At 51.1% G+C, this 15273-nt stretch overlaps 1 protein-coding gene across 2 annotated transcripts; it reads right to left on the bottom strand.

The window, feature by feature from the left end:
• Positions 1-2903: 2903 nt before the first annotated feature.
• Positions 2904-10900, bottom strand: VGLL2 (vestigial like family member 2). Of its 2 annotated transcripts, XM_025422833.3 has the most exons (4): positions 10598-10900; positions 8041-8353; positions 5435-5953; positions 2904-4125 (listed from the first exon to the last, which is right to left on the bottom strand). In XM_025422833.3, the coding sequence occupies exons 1-4, from the start codon at positions 10676-10678 to the stop codon at positions 4085-4087; spliced, it is 954 nt and encodes a 317-aa protein (XP_025278618.1). In that variant the 5' UTR covers positions 10679-10900; the 3' UTR covers positions 2904-4084. The 2 variants fall into 2 exon arrangements, with proteins under 2 accessions (XP_025278618.1, XP_035565797.1); XM_035709904.2 differs by lacking the exon at positions 5435-5953.
• Between the last annotated feature and the right edge of the window lie 4373 nt (positions 10901-15273).

Genomic DNA, 15273 nt, shown 5'->3' with positions numbered 1-15273 from the left:
AGGACTTACATTTAAAATGCAATTTATAGAAGTAGCATTTACAGGGAAAGCAGTTTGTCCAAGTCTTATTTTTTAAATCTCCTCCAACCCCAAAATAATCAATTACTAAATGTAAAAAAAAAAATCTGTTTATTTTGATAGAAAGGATATGGGCGCCTGCACCTAAGCCCAGGGTTTACGATTCTGAGCAAACCGGAGGTTAAATTGATCTTAAGAGTCGCTTCCTCTGATTAAAAGGGCACAGAAAGAGCTGTACTTACCCAGAAAGAGTGGCAAGAGAAGCTTCCAGTCAGGGGATCTAAGTCCTAACGTCCCTCCACCTCTGCCCTCCTTCCCATCCAGGCCCAAATCAATCTTAAGTCATTGCTAGAATTTGCCACACATTGAAATAGAACTTCAAAGGGGGAGAGGAGACAGGATGGCAACTCCTTTTAAACTAGAGGAGCAGAGCAGATAGAGTTCCCTGAAGTTGGGTGACTGAGTTCTCAGCCAGAGGGCAATCGGCAGAAGGATTACTTGGTGGCGGAGAGCTGTCTCTCCCCTTTTCATCACCTCTCCCTGGGCCTGGGCCAAGCACAGGGAGAGCTGCAGGAGGAGGGCGCTGGTGCCAGCGGGGATGAGTAGAGGAGAAGCTTAGCTTTCTCTCAGGCCCCCGGACCACGTAGAACACATGTGGAAACGTCATGTGTGCCTCTGCCCCCTGTGATCCCTCATTGCCCCCAATGTCTTTTCATCAACCAATCTCCAATCTGCATCATTGCGTGAATGTTAACAAGACAGGCACGGGCATTCATATTTTGCGTGAGTCGGGTGAGGCCTAGAGCATGTCAGTTGGGACCTCTAATTCTCCAAAGCCCTCTCTGAGGCTCTTACTACACAGACAGAATCATTATCGTTCTGGGTCGTCTTGCATTTCTACTTTGGGAACGTCCAACACGGAGGGAAATGCTGTCATCCTGGTAGCCCGGGTGCCAGGTCACCAGAGCCCGGCTCAGCAGCCTGGATGGTCTGTTCAGGACTGCCCCAGAAGCCAGTTCCAGTGAATGGGTCTCCTCACCAGCAACCTGATATTCGGGTCAGATGCGGCTCAGGGGAGAGGCTTCAGTAACCAGAACCCTGTGGCTGGGAAAACGCTCCCACCGGGTTCTGAGCAGAGATCTTGTGAGTGTGCTAACGCAGTGCAGCGTGGGCACGGTTTCTCTGGTGGGGACTGTCTGGACACTGTGGCCAGCAAAGAATGCACTGCTGTGCTTTCTTCTTCCACTGCGTACTCAGTGGCAAATTCTAAAAAGCGAGCTGGAACGCAATGCATTTTATTTATGCTGGTATATGCTAGTGATCCGTGCCAGTGGAACATGGATTAACAAAATCCACAGAGAAGTCCAGAGTTAATTTTAGTTATTGCTTCGATGTCCAAACCTCAGGCTAAGTCTTACACGACTTGGTCGGGTTGGGTGTGAAGAGCTTCAGAGCAGTGAAGTCTGGTAAATAGTGAAATGAATTAATAAGAGAAGCAATAATAATTCCCTCCTGGAGAAGAGTGGAGATCTGCATCTGACTGAATGGTCTATAGATAGTATCATTTGATGAAGAGGTGTGAAAATATCCTGTGATGGCTCCTTTGAGACCAGGGATTCTGGAAGGTCCGTGGTGTGGCAGCCTTTGCTGCCCTGCCTCTTTCCCCTTCCTTATTCATCAACTGTGGAGGAGAAAGTAAACCCAAAGTTGAGCCGCCCAAGGCAAGTCAGAAGAGGACGGGCAGCTAGTGTGGTGGGTGGGTAACAGGGCGGTCTCTGCGTCCAGGCTGCCTGGGTTGGCATCCTGGCTCTGCCACTTACTGGCTGTGACTAGGCAACTTACTTCTCCTCTGTGAGCTTCAGTTGTCTCACTGGAAAGAGACTTAAATGAGTTAACCTGCATACGAAGCCCTCTGACTAGGGTCTGATGAACACTCAGCATTGGTTATTTGTAGTGCCATCACATCCGATGCCGCATAATCAGAGAGTACCTTCCATATAAGCAAAACCAGGCATAGGATCTTGGGATGATCATAATCTACTTCACAGCTACCAAAATGATAGAAAGAGGGGATGGGTGGCTCCGCTAAGCCATACTCCGAGTAAGGTCCCTTACTGCCCCCAACTCTTGAGACTATTATCCAAGATAAATTGGGTTTGTTTCTCATGTTATAACAGAGGTCAAGATTCGGACTCTTTTTATGCTTTAACAACCTAGAAGGGCAATTTGAACAGAACACAAAACATTTCTTTTGGGCCCTTCAGTGAATGAACACAATGTTGGCATCAAGAGGAAATTAAGAGAAAAGACCATTAGTTTCTTAATAATCAATCTCTTTCTTCCTTCCTTTCTAAAAAATTTTTTTAAAAAATATTTATTTATTTATTTATTTATTTATTTATTTATTTATTTATTTTTTTGCCTACTGGTAGGTTTGGTTTCTTAGCCTAGTTTATGAAAATGTAATATCACCAATGTTTCAAAGACACTTTTAAAACTGACTACTGCCCTAAGAGTCTGGAATTGAAGAAGGAACAACAAGTCTCTTCTGGAGAGTAATAAATGTGTTCCTGACTGAACAGTGTCCAGGTCGTGCTTTTAGTACCATCTCTACTTTCAACCCAGTGAATGTTGGACAGGGAAGCCGTGGGCTTCTGCTGGCCACAATTTTCACATGTGTGAAACAGAGGTGGGATACCTAACTTCTCACTTCTGGGGTTGATGCGAGGTGGCAAAGGGTGAATGGGTTTCACAGAATGGCAAACACTTGGGAAAACCAAAAAGCACTATATATATGTGTGTGTGTATATATATATATATACACACACATATATATATATGTATATATATATATAATTAATGGAACATTAGTTACTGACATCAGATTGTACTACTATAAATTATTTTATTCCACTAGAGAAAGACTAAGACATTTATTTTCTTTTTATGAAATAACACAGCGACCCTGTAGTAAAGAGACATCTTTACTGTTCATTTCTTCTTCCTCGTCACCTGCAGCTTTGCCCACCCGTGGACCCCTTCCCCTGTGCCAAAATTAAAGTGACCAAAAAGTGACCATAGAGACTGAGAGGAATATTCGAGGTATTGGAGACTCCATGGACATTTCTTCCCCTTGTGGCGATTCCTGGTTCTTCTTCATGGAGGCAGTTGGGGTTCCTTGCTGCTTTTTTTTTTTTTCATCCAGAGGAGGATGGAAGGAGAGATGGAATTTGTAGGAGAAGGCAGAGAAGAGTTTCTTCTTTCATCGTAAAATGTTCCTCGTAAAAAATAGGATATATATCTACACACACACACACACATATATAAAATAGATCCAGTGCTATTGCAATTGTTGTGCCAAACACTGGGAAGTGCCACCTTGGTCGATGTATTTCTGGAGTTTTCAAACAGTTGTCCTTACAACAGCTGCATTTCAGTAAGACTTGGGCAGGTGGCTTCAGATAAGCCACTTGCCACTCACATTTAGGCTGAGGCTTCCATGTTCACAGTCCAAATGAAAAGTGTGTCTTTGTGTCTGGAGTGGGTGTTGCAGAGAGGGAGTGGGCATGAAGGGAGCTGGAGGCTATGAGGTGAGGAAGAAGGAAGTGGCCTCTTACTTCTCTACCACAGTCTTCGATGCAAATACAAATACATTTTAAATGTGAGGATACTGACATCAGTAGTGCTATATGGTCACACCACTTAATGACATAATTCACATCAGCATAAAAAATATTCACACCAAAAAAAGTCCCTTTTTCCCCCCTCCTCTTTTCAAGAAAACTTATGGCATCATATCACCTAAGTGAGATCACTGCAGATATTTCCAGTGATCTGCCCGGAAGGCTTGTAACATGATTCAGAGTCTTTGGATCTGCTCTTTCCGCGGAAGGAATTATTGTTAGACAAAACTTCTGTAGATGTATGTTTTGGTTTTCTCAATACACGGAGAAGTTTGAAGTCTCTGCCTTCCCCCGTGTCCTCATCCATGAAGTGAGAGGCCCAGATGCTGAGCCTCCGTGGCTGGTCGGAAGGGAAAGGGAAGGGGGAACCCGGGGTCAGCAGATCAGCTCAGGAGGGACGCACCACAGAGGGAATAACGACGAGCTGCAAACCAAGATCAGAAGCTGTTACAAACCCACTCTGATTCCAGCTCTGAGAGTCACCAATTGCGCTATGCAGAGACCTACGGGGAGCAAGGTGGGCTGTCTAAAACCAGTACAGATCTTTGCTTTTGTCCTGAGGCTGCAAACCTGAAAACAGAGAGAAAACAAAAGAAAGAGGGAGAGGGAGAGAGACAGAGCGAAGAGAGGGAGAGAGAAGGGATTGGGGGCGGGAAGGCACAGGTATTTAAGGAAAGAGAAAAAGACAAACACCACTGTTTTATTGTGAATGTCACAGAATTCTTCTAAAGGGCATGAATGGAAGTAAAAGCGAAGCAAACAGAAATGTCAAATCTTCACCTGAAGGAAGGGCGGGTGGGCAAGACTACAAGCCAACAATTGCATTTATAGTATAATCATTTTGGGGTTCTGCCCTAAAAATAAAGGAAGCAGAAGAGTAAACCCTTATTCGAATGTCCCTTTCGAATGCAACTCGTTAAACCAGGAACTCGATATATTCATCGAAATCACATTCTCTTTAAGCTTTACATTTTAAGAGACTTGTTTAATTTGGTTATTCGGCTGATATGAGAATCACATTTTTCCTTCCTTAGAACTGTCACTAGGAGACAATACCGCCCCCTCCCTCCCCCAGAAGGCAGAAGATCCTGAACTACACTCTTAGCTCTAGGTCCTCTAGATCAGCGCTGTCCAATAAAAACAACAATGGGAGCCACAGGCATAACTCTAAATTTTCTAGCAGCCACATTGGAAACAAGTAAAAAGAACCAGGTGAGCATTAATCTTGGCAATATAGTTTATTTGACCTGATGTGTTCAATGTGTCGAAAGTATTCCAACATGCAATCAACATAAAAATACTGGTGAGATGAATTTTACATTTTTTTTCCTCGCACACAGTTTTGAAATCCAGTGTGTATTATGCACGTACAGCACATCCCAGTTCGTCCTAGCCACGTTGCAAGGGCTCAACAGGTACCCGTGGCTGGCGGTTACAGGATTGAACAGCGCAGAGCTAGAACCTTTCCAGCGGATTACTCATTTATTCATACTTATTTATTTATTCAAAATTTTTTGGGGGAATCCTCTTATATTTTCCAGCCAGGTTAGGGCAGTGCCCCTCTTTGCCATTCTGCCCACACCGATGACACTGGGCCACCTGTCTGCGGAAGCCCTGCGGGCCACAAGGTCACTGGGGTCTCCAAGGGGAGCTTAGGGGCGTCCGGGGCTCAGCCCAGGGTCGGACACAGGGCAGGAGGGGTCCGGGGAGGCCAAGCTCCCTCTCCCGCTTACCTGAGTCCACGCTGAGTCCCAGCCCCTGGGCCACGTCCCCCGCGGGGCTGGCGAAGGGTCCCCCGGGCGCGGCCCACGCGGCGCCGGCCGGCTCGCCCTTGGAGAGCTCGCAGGGCGGGCTGCCGGGCGCGGGCGCCGGGGCGGGCGCGAGGCGGGCGGGGCGCCCGGAGGCCGCGGGCATCAGCAGCGGCCCGTAGCGCGGGTCGAAGTGCGGCGCGTAGACCTCGTGCACGGCGGCGGGCCGCGGGTAGGCGGCGGCCTGGGCGCCCAGCGCGCTGCCCAGCGCGTACGGGTGGTGCGGGTGCGCGTGGTGCGGGTGCGCGTGGTGCCAGGGCTCGGCCGCGCCCTGGTGCAGGTGGCTGTGCAGCGCGGCCGGCGAGTAGGGGTCGGCGGCGGCGAAGGGCAGCTCCGAGTGCGCGGCGGCCAGCGGGCTGCCCAGCGGCGCGGGCACCGGTGCCTGGTACGCGCTGTTCCAGAAGGAGGCGGGGAAGCTGCGCTGGCTCATCGGGAAGGAGCCGTCTGCGGGCCGGCGGGGCGGGGGGAGCAAAGGAAGAGAGGGGCGCGTCACCGCGGGGCCGGGGAAGCGCCCACCCCGCCCGCGGGGGAGCTGAACGCGCGGGGCGCGCGGGGCGCGGGGGGCGCGGACCCCCCGGCGCGGCTCTGGGGCGGCGCCTTTCGGGGCGCGCGCGGGGCGGGGAGGGGCACGAGATGCTGCAGCCTGAGAATTCCAGGTTACGGGCCCGGCAAAGTGGGGGGAACCCTTTGGGAAGGAGGGCCGCTTCCACGGAATCTCCAGAGCGCACACCCCAGGACGCACTGGGAGAGGAAGAGGCCGGAGACACCCCCCCCTCCTCAACTCCAGTTTTGGGGTGGAGAGCGGGTCCCCCGACTCCAGGCTCTGCTGGCTGGGGGGTAGACGCGGTCTTGCTCCCGGTCCCAGCCCGCAGCCTCTCCCCAAGCTAAAGATACTTCTTCCCACTCTTGGTCAGCCGCCTCGCGATTCCACTACCCCCTCTCGCGTTTCAGCCTCCCCAGCTCCAGAAAATGTGCCCCTCCAAGGCCTCTGATAGACTGGAAGTCCATCGACATATTTCAAAGTCTTGCTATTATTAGCCTCCTTTCTAGAAACCTTCTTTCAAATATTTTTTTTTCCAAGAACTCAAGCAAAAGAGTAAACTAGACCTATTAAAAGGGCAGCTGTATTATTTGCAGAGGGACACACAGGGACAGATCTTTTAAGTTTTAATTAGTTAACACTGGTTCCTTAAAGTGTGGACGCCAGGAATAATAATAATAATTATTATTATTATTGCCAATATCACGGTTGACTCCTCCAACCGGGAAGCATTTTAAGAGAACAGCACATAGATCAAATTTGTCACCTGTAGTGGGAAGGGCGGGAAAGAAAGATATTTAATTCCAGAGGCCTTGACTTAGCACCTCCTCTGGGGAAGGCATCTGCATCACATACTACAGAATTAAAAATGCGGTGAAAATGCAATTTATGTTGTGAACAGTCTTCCTGTTAAACACATTTAGGCGACTGGAGAATCAAAAGAATGTTCTGTATTCAAAACTAATGATTTGAGATCTTGTCTAGGCAAGGCTTACACAAAGTGTCACACACTCTTAAGGAAAAAAAGAGAGGGTGAGGGTTGTCATTCCCCCTCCCATATTGGTTTTCCTTTTTATAACAAAGTCCTCATTTCTCAGCTTGGTTCACATCAGAAATTAAGTTTAGTGAGAATGTTTATCGAAGAGTTACCCCCACCCTTGTCTTGGAAATAAAAGGAGATTGAGATTTCAGAAGAGAAGGGAGATTTAGTTGGCTTGACCAATAAATCATTGTCCCAGGCTAGATAAAGCAGTGCTTTGTGAGATGAGTAGAACAATAAAGAGGGGATGTGTTTGGGGAAAACTCTTAGAGATGTTTTGGCTGTACCTAAATTTTTATTTCTTTGGTCACTGAAAGACATTTTCTGCTTCAAGATTTCCTAGGTAATAGAAACATGGCAAAAAAAAAAAAAAGCATATATAAATTTTAAGAGACATTCTTCAGCAGGTTTTGCTTACAGTGGGGTCTAGGACTTTTTCCTCTGGGCAAATTTTCAGGAACTAAGTGTCCTGAAAGTTGTTGTAGATGAAGATCTTCCTTGTGCCTTGGGAGAGTGTTGGGAACCTCGCATTCCCACAGCATGTTTACATACATTTTTCTATCTGTCCTTACTGCCATCTCCAGGGATAGTTAAGAGGGCGGGTATTATTCTAATTTTAGAGACCAGTAAATAGAGTGACCTCACAGAGGTTAAGAGACTTGCCCAAGGTCATAGTGCTAGGGAGTGGTAGGGCCAACAGGAAAACCCAGGTCTCCCAATTCCAAGGCTAGTGTTTTTTCTAGGTCACTGCTCTGTCCTGTCTCTTCAAGGAGAAATTTTGTTTTCCTTCCTTCCTTTTACTTGCCCACCCCATAGGCCCCTTCTCACCTCCTATAGGCAGCCCAGTATTCCTTCCGCTGCCTTTCCTCGGGCGGCCCCCCTCCCCCACGTAGGTGGGCCCCAGGCCAAGAAGCCTCTCTCCCGGCGCCCAGCAGCAGGCCCTTTACTCACCCCGCCAGGGCCCGGAGCTCCTGGGTGCTTTGCTGCTCGTACAGCTCGGGGAATAGCTGCTAGGCTGGCTCAAGGCCCTACTGAAGTGCTCGTCCACCACCGAGCTGATGTCCCCCTGGAAATAGGTGAAGAGGACGCAGCGGGAGTTGATGTACTCCGCCTCTGGTGGGCGCTCTTTCTCTGGGCTGCCTTCTTCCTCTTTGATACTGGCTGGAGTTTGGCTGGAAAAGGAGGAGCTGCCGCTGCCGGTGCTGTTGCTGGGGCTGGCGTTGCACTCTTGGGCTTCCTGCATTTTGGAGTAATAGGCTAGTTTCTGCTCAAAGAGAGAAAGAACAGAGAGGTCACTTTCAAAAGAGATGGCAAACTGGGTTCCCACTCCACTCCTTCAGATCTCTAAGGTATGGGAAGAGGGCCCCCCCGCCCCAGGAACCAGGCCTAAGCCCTATGGTCAGTAACCCGGTGAGCTTCTGAGAGGCGGATTGCCCTCCTTGGTGTCTCCGTCTCCCCAGACTTGCTGCCAGACCACAGGGAAAGCTCTCTGAAGATGTCAGGGGGAAAAATCCCAGAAGATGCCAGGATATGAGCTGAGTTTGACCGCAAAGCCAGGCTCAGGGCAGATATATTTTTAAAATCAGGCTCCAAGGATAAAGGGCACCCAAGTCCAGTTAGGGCCTGAATGTCCCCTGCCTAAGAATCCAGGGCAGATGCACAAGATGCAAGATTTAAGCATTATCCTGATGGAGCTTGAAAATACCCAAATCCACGCCACATAGCCAGGAATGTAAAAGAAAAACTGCCAAGGAGGTGTGAGATAGTTCCATTTAGGAAAGAATCTTGTGGGGTAAAAATGTGGAATAACATCCTGACATGGATCATGTTAATAAGTGCAACTTGATATTTGTTTGGTCGCCCATAAATTGTCCACTTAAAAGTCTATCGCTGTTTTTAAAGAGATCATCTTTTGAGTAAGTGGGCTATGAGGATAGAACCCTCGGCGTCTCTATGCCCATTGAGGAAACAAGTAAGGAGAAGGAAGGAAGAAGAAGATCTTAGCTGTGAGGTTGGGTAAATTGTGACTGTCCGGTAGTGATTCTAAAAGCCGAGTGTAGCTGCTGAAATATTTTCTTAGAAATGGGCAATAGGCTGAATGCAGTGCTAACGCATTTACGAAGGCAGAGATGGCCTCAAAGTGGGCTGATCATGCAAAACTGAACAGAGATCTTAATGGAATAGGTTGGTGCAGGGTCAGGGAGAAGAAAGGACCAAACAGACAGAAAACCAACCCATCTCCTTCCTCTCTTTGCAATATTACCAGCCTGGGAAGGAGCCATCTCAGAAGCTGAAGCCAAAAAGACTGGTTACTTAGAAGGATCACCACTTCCACCACTTTCCGCTTGGCTTATAATGAGGGACTCTGGTGATTCCCCCAAATTAATATTGTGAGACTAAACAAACTCCTAGATGGGAATTTTTAAAAGGGGGAAGGTAGAAGGAAAAAAGCAAAAAGCAAAGCCTACTCCTTCCATTCTTAATTCAACAGAAAAAATTTGAATAGACATTCTGAATTTGCAAGGAAAATTGTTAAAAACTTGGGCCGGGGGTCCGGATATATTTCATTCTCTCTGGGACTGGAGTCCAGGCCCGTCACTCTGGAACCTGTTCCTGACCCCTACGGACCCCTGGGTGTGTGATCTTATTCTTTTGCTGGACTGCGGTCTTCAGTTTTTACAATATCAGCTGAGGAAGTGGAAAGAAAAACTGGGTCGCCCAGACCCAGCCCGGAGACGAGAGAAATTGGAATAATTAAATCGTCAAGAGTTTGTGGAAACGGGGTTAAGTGGTCTTCTTTACAGGTGGGTCAGTGGCCTGCAGGACAGCCCGATGCAGCCACTCGGGTCATAGAAATGCGAAATATTATCTCTGAAGCTCGCCTCGGCCAGGTCAATTGCACCCCAATAATCCCAGAATTTTGCAGAGCAGAGATTATAAAACCCACGCTTTCACGAGTTCCCTTTGTAACGAATTCTCTGGTTCGGGAATGAATTGGCCTGATCCCCTGAGAACTGAAACGGTGGTGGTGGGGGGCGGGGGGGGGAGGGAAGCTCCTCCTTAGATAAACTTGCAGGAATGAGAACGCAGGTCTTTGCATTTTTGATAGAGAGGCAAGAGAGGCACGTCTTGGCTTTTGTTCTCTCGGCGCTCTCACCTCTGAGACCAAAGCTGGGTTATCCCTGCGGGAGCTTTGCTCGCATCTCCCCTCACCCGCACGGAAGAATCTGGAGTCCGACAAACTCCAAGGAGACCGTCCAGCTCGCGCGATCCTCGGGCGATTGCTCCCCGCAGGAGCGGGGCACGCGCTTAGCCGCCTTCCCGAGGGAGCAAGTGCACAGGCTGAAAGGGGGTTGGCTCAACCTCCCGCGGGCAGCGCCGGCAGGCCCGCATCCCCGGGGCTCCCCCGCTGGAAGCACGCCCCGGACCTCGGGGTCCAGGCGGGGCTCCCGCCAGCGGGGACCCCCGCCCCCCGTCTCCGGGATCGCGGCCGGGAGGAGACACGTACCTGGTGGTAGGGGGTGTAGGCGGCTGCGAAGTAAGGCTGGGGAGGACCATAGACTTGGTACATAACATCCAGACAGCTCATGGCTCCCCGCAGCGGAGACGGCTAAGCGGTTTTTCATCAACTCTCGGTCCGCGGAGCGCAGAGATGCTGCATGGGCGGCGCTTGCACCCGAGCTCCCGAGTCATCGGCGGCGGGCAGCGCGCTCGGCGGCTCGGGCTCCCGCTCCCGCTCCCGCTCCCGCTCGCAGGCTCCGCTCCCAGCCGGCAACGTCGGCCCCGACCGCGCTCCGGGATAGAAGCGCCCGGAGCTCCCGCTAGTGGGCATTTAAACCCCACGCCCGCCTGGCGTGCTGACGCCACTCCGGGCCGCGGAGGGGGCGGGGACCGGGGCGCCAATGGGGAGCCGGGGACCGGGCCCGAGGGGGCTCCCGGCGTGTTTCCCCGGGGCTCCCCCGCGGCGAGCTGGGGGACCCGCGGGCGACGCGCTGCGCAGCTCCGTGCTGAGCCCCGAGGATTCCCAGGCTAAAGCTGGAGAGAGCGAGAGACCGACCGAGAGAGACGGAGAGGGGGGGAGGGAGCGGGGAGCGCCGAAGGGGGCGAGAGGGGCGCTCACACCTGGGGAAGTGTGGTGCCTGGTGGCGGGGGTCCTGGGGAGAGCCCCGGGCTCCAGCCCGAGGCGGAGAGCGTGTGCGCCCGGGAGTGGCCGGCTCGGCCTCCGCGGGGTGCCGGGAGGGATGCGCTCTCCCCAGGAATCCGCCGGGGGATCCGCGTCTGCTCCGACAGGTGTCCGGGGAGTCCGGAGACTCCTGGCGGGTGCGGAGGAGCTCCCCCCGGGGCGGGGGCGGGGGATGCCGCGGCTGAAGCCGGTGAGCACTGCCCGCCGCACCTCCTGGGACCCGGCGCCCGCTCCCACACCCCCAGTCCGCTCCGCGGGGTCCGTCCCTTCGGCACCGTTCGAGTTCGATCCCGACACACGCTCTTCCGAGTCCCCGCACCCAAACCCGCTCCGTCGGCGCTGCTCGCGCCCTGCCTTGGCTCCTCCCGGTGCGCGATGCTTTCGAGGAGTCCGGGAGGCCTTCCCCGGCCCTCGGCAGCCCCGGGTCTCCCCCGCAGGAGGCCTTTAAAGCTGCGGGAGCTTTTGGGACGAGGACGTGTCTGGTGCCGAAGGAACCGTGCTGGGGCATGCAGGGAGGTCAGAGAGGACTTTTGCTTCCTCTTCCACCAGGAGAACAGCGGCTACGACGTTATGTTTCGTTTTAGAGAGTTGAAAGGATGCGTTTCAGTTGTGAAGCGCGCGCACCGTTCTCTTTCGTGCCCTGAGAGCTCTGTCCCGGCTCGGATGGGCTCCCCGCGACGCTCTTTCCTCCCCTAAGCGCTCCCCACTCCTCCCATCACAAATCCCCGGGGTCCCCGGGGAGTCCTCCGTCCCCGCAAGTTTAGGGATGGATCGGGACAGGGCTGTTGGGTAGGCTGGGTCAGGCGGTGGAAAGGGCGTTTTGGGAATCGTGGTGGGCCCGACGTGAGGGGGCAGGGAGGGGGCAGAGCTTGGGAGCACGGAGGGCCCACAACCGAGAGGTGCAGTGCATCACTGAACCCCAGCTATTACCCAGTTTCAAAACAACAAAAAGTCTGACATCGATTCCCAGGCTGTAAAACTGCAAACACACGCACCCTTAAAGGTATAGTTGTCTTCGAAACGGGAACATTGAGGCCAAATGGTTTCCGGGGTTGAGGTTTTGGGTTTGACCGAATAATAAATGCACAACGGCTCCGAGGGTCCAATTCTGTTTATAAATGGTGAGCTGCCCTGAGCGGTCGGAAGAGTTTAAGTACGATGTCGATTCTAAAGAAAAAATTAAAATAAAAAAAATAATAAAGACACTACTCAGTATAGTTTCACGCAAGCCTTTTCAGGGGCTACGTTGCCCCTTGGCCGGGCTCTGCAAGCTCCTAGAGCCTTTGGCGATCTGGGCGCACAGGTGGAGCAGAACCTCCTTCCCGCCCCAACCTCAACCCCAACCCACCTGCCCCCGGGTGTTTCGGAGAAGGGCAAAAAACCGCCTTTGGGGCAGCCCGGGGGGCTCAGCGGTTTCGCGCCGCCTTCAGCCCAGGGCTTGATCCTGGAGACGCAGGATCGAGTCCCACGTCGGGCTCCCTGCATGGGGCCTGCTTCTCCCTCTGCCTGTGTCTCAGCCCCTCTCTCTCTGTGTCTCATAAATAAATAAAATCTTAAAAAAAAAAAAAAAACCGCCTTTGCTTTCTCCGGGGGCAAAGAGCGAACCTTCATCCGAAGAGCCACGATGTGCCCCCCGGAGGCGGGAGCGAGGCGCGTAGGTCCCGGTGTTTCTCGCCGCCTGGGCGCACGCTAGCGGCCGCGTCCTGGCTCCCGGAATCGGGTCCGAGCGGGAGCCGAGGTGCCCACGACAGATCGCGGCCAGTAGGCGCGACCCCTGAGGGTCACCTGCCCCCTGCCCCTTCCGCACAGGTCCCGCTGTCTATCTGTGGACTCAGAGGTTCTACTTTGGCTTCCTCCAGCGAGGGCATCTCCGGGCCCCCCCGACCTCCCCGAGGCGCGCTCCTGCCCGGCGGCCCAGGCTCCGCTGCGTGGCACGAGGCCCGCGATGCTGCGTGGGGCAAGCGCCGACCCTGAGCGCGGGATCGCGCGCCTAGCGAGGTCTGGGCAGCTCCGTTCTGCTGCTTGCTCACCTCCCATCCCCTGCACCCACTCACTTTGAACACAGAGAAAGGCAGAGACACAGGCAGAGGGAGAAGCACGCTCCCTGCAGGGAGCCTGATTCAGGATTCGAACCCAGGACTCCAGGATCACACCCTGGGCCTTAGGCAGGCGCTCAACCGCTGAGCCACCCAGGGATCCCCTCACTTTGCTATTTTTACTTGACTTTGACCGTGAGACCAGAGGAACTTTGATTTCCGCACAAATTCAGGAGAAAATAAGGACAATCTCTCCGCATCAAGCGAGGCCCTGCAAAATGGTAGTTATGTTTTAAAAGGATTACGATAGCAGTGACATCCCACAGTTGGAACAAAGAAGAGGAAGAGAATGTGGGGCCGGTTGCCTAAGGCTGCTTTCGGTTCACATTTCTCAAACTCCTCTATTTGAGCCAGGTTTTGAAAACCTTGCTCAGGCTAAGTAAGGGTACTGGCCCCACAGGAGTTTAAAGAAACACAGGAGATTGGGACCAGTGAGCATCGATTTGAATTTAGGCAGGAAAACAGTTGCCTCCACCCCAACCCTCCCCCCCAAGTCCAAGGTAAAGGAAGAAGAATGAAGTTTTAAAATATGCCCACTGATTGGAGCAAGGTCAGTCTTTTCCGTGTATCTGGAGAGCTGTCATTTACACAAAGGTGGTATTTCTCAATCAGAGGAGATTGTGTCTTGTTTATATGCTGAAGTAGAAAGTAAAACAATTAAATTTAACCCCCTCTACTCTTAAAGACGTTCAAACTGGCAGGACACCAACTCATCAAGGAAATGACAAACCACCAGGACTTGAACTCATCAAAGAAGTGAGATTTTGGTTCAGAGCCTTGGGAATGGACTACAGAAAACTGGGGGGGGGGGGGGGGGGGTCTCTCACTTCCTTCCTCTCTCCTCTCCCCCCCAGTTATTTTAGAAGAGACTACACACTAGACAGTAGATGTCTCTGAGCTTGGCTCCCCTAACAAATGTATCGACATCCCCAGAAAGGCCAACTATTACCATGACAGCTAATCTAATTGCCTTTTAACTTCTTAATTGGGCAGAGAAAATATCAAAACTTCTTTCAGAAATGAATTCCACTTTATGATAGCTTCAAGGAAATTTATTGAGCTGCAAGGAGGGAATTTGCCATATGAAAGTAGTTGTTTCCACCAAAATTCCCTTTTAGTATTCCATTCTAGGGTGCAATCCTTTTTTTTCCCTTAGTGTGCAATTCTAACAATACCTAGAACTGTGAAAATAAAAGGTGCCTTTATTCTTGAAGTTAACAAATGAAGTTAATTACTTTTGAATGCATACTTGTTTCAAGATATCACAATGGAGCACTTTATTTTGTCTCTGGAAAGGTTGCTTATCATTTTCCTAAGCTAATGGACTTCGATACCTTCAGAGTTTTTCTGGCTATCTGTGTCATCTTATTCTGAAAACTGCAAAGAAGCAACTTTAAAGGAAGGATGTAAGAATAGAATGAATTTGGAGAACTGATCTGCAGCCAGCCCAGGCCTTCCCTCACCCATGATTTATTTGAATCATTGACTGTTGGCATTTTAGGTTGCCTTATGCTGCCAGCCAAAAGAGATGAACACAGTGGTAATATCAAAGACTTTTTTTTTTTTTAACCCCTAAACCCACCCTGGCCTGTATTACAGACAGGAGATGCATTTGGAATTTGTGAGTAGCTGACAAGACCTTGTGGATTCCAAATATTAATATTAGTTGAAAACATGTCTGCAAAAAATCATGTTTTGGGGGCACTGTGTTATTTAATAATAGTATGTTGGTAACTAAGGGAGAACTGAATGGTGATTTTATTTAAAGAAAAAAGAGAAATTTCTGGACTCTGAAAGCTCATTAAAGAGCTAGGTGGAGTGAGTCCAGTTTGACCTAGAGAAAAACCAAGGCAAAGAGGGTTCAATTATTTTCATACAAACTTAGAATAGCTCTTCATGTTTTCA

This window comes from Canis lupus, chromosome 1, assembly GCF_003254725.2.
Source record: "Canis lupus dingo isolate Sandy chromosome 1, ASM325472v2, whole genome shotgun sequence".
Taxonomy (NCBI): Eukaryota; Metazoa; Chordata; class Mammalia; order Carnivora; family Canidae; genus Canis; species Canis lupus.
This window is presented reverse-complemented; position numbering and strand designations above follow the sequence as displayed.

Coding starts and splice junctions, on each gene's coding strand:
- VGLL2 (XM_025422833.3), bottom strand. CDS start 10,678: ATGAGCTGTCTGGATGTTATGTACCAAGTCTATGGTCCTCCCCAGCCT. Junction 8,354..10,597: donor CCTACACCCCCTACCACCAG/GTACGTGTCTCC, acceptor CTCTTTGAGCAG/AAACTAGCCTATTACTCCAA. Junction 4,126..5,434: donor GGGACTCAGCGTGGACTCAG/GTAAGCGGGAGA, acceptor CTTGGTTTGCAG/CTCGTCGTTATTCCCTCTGT.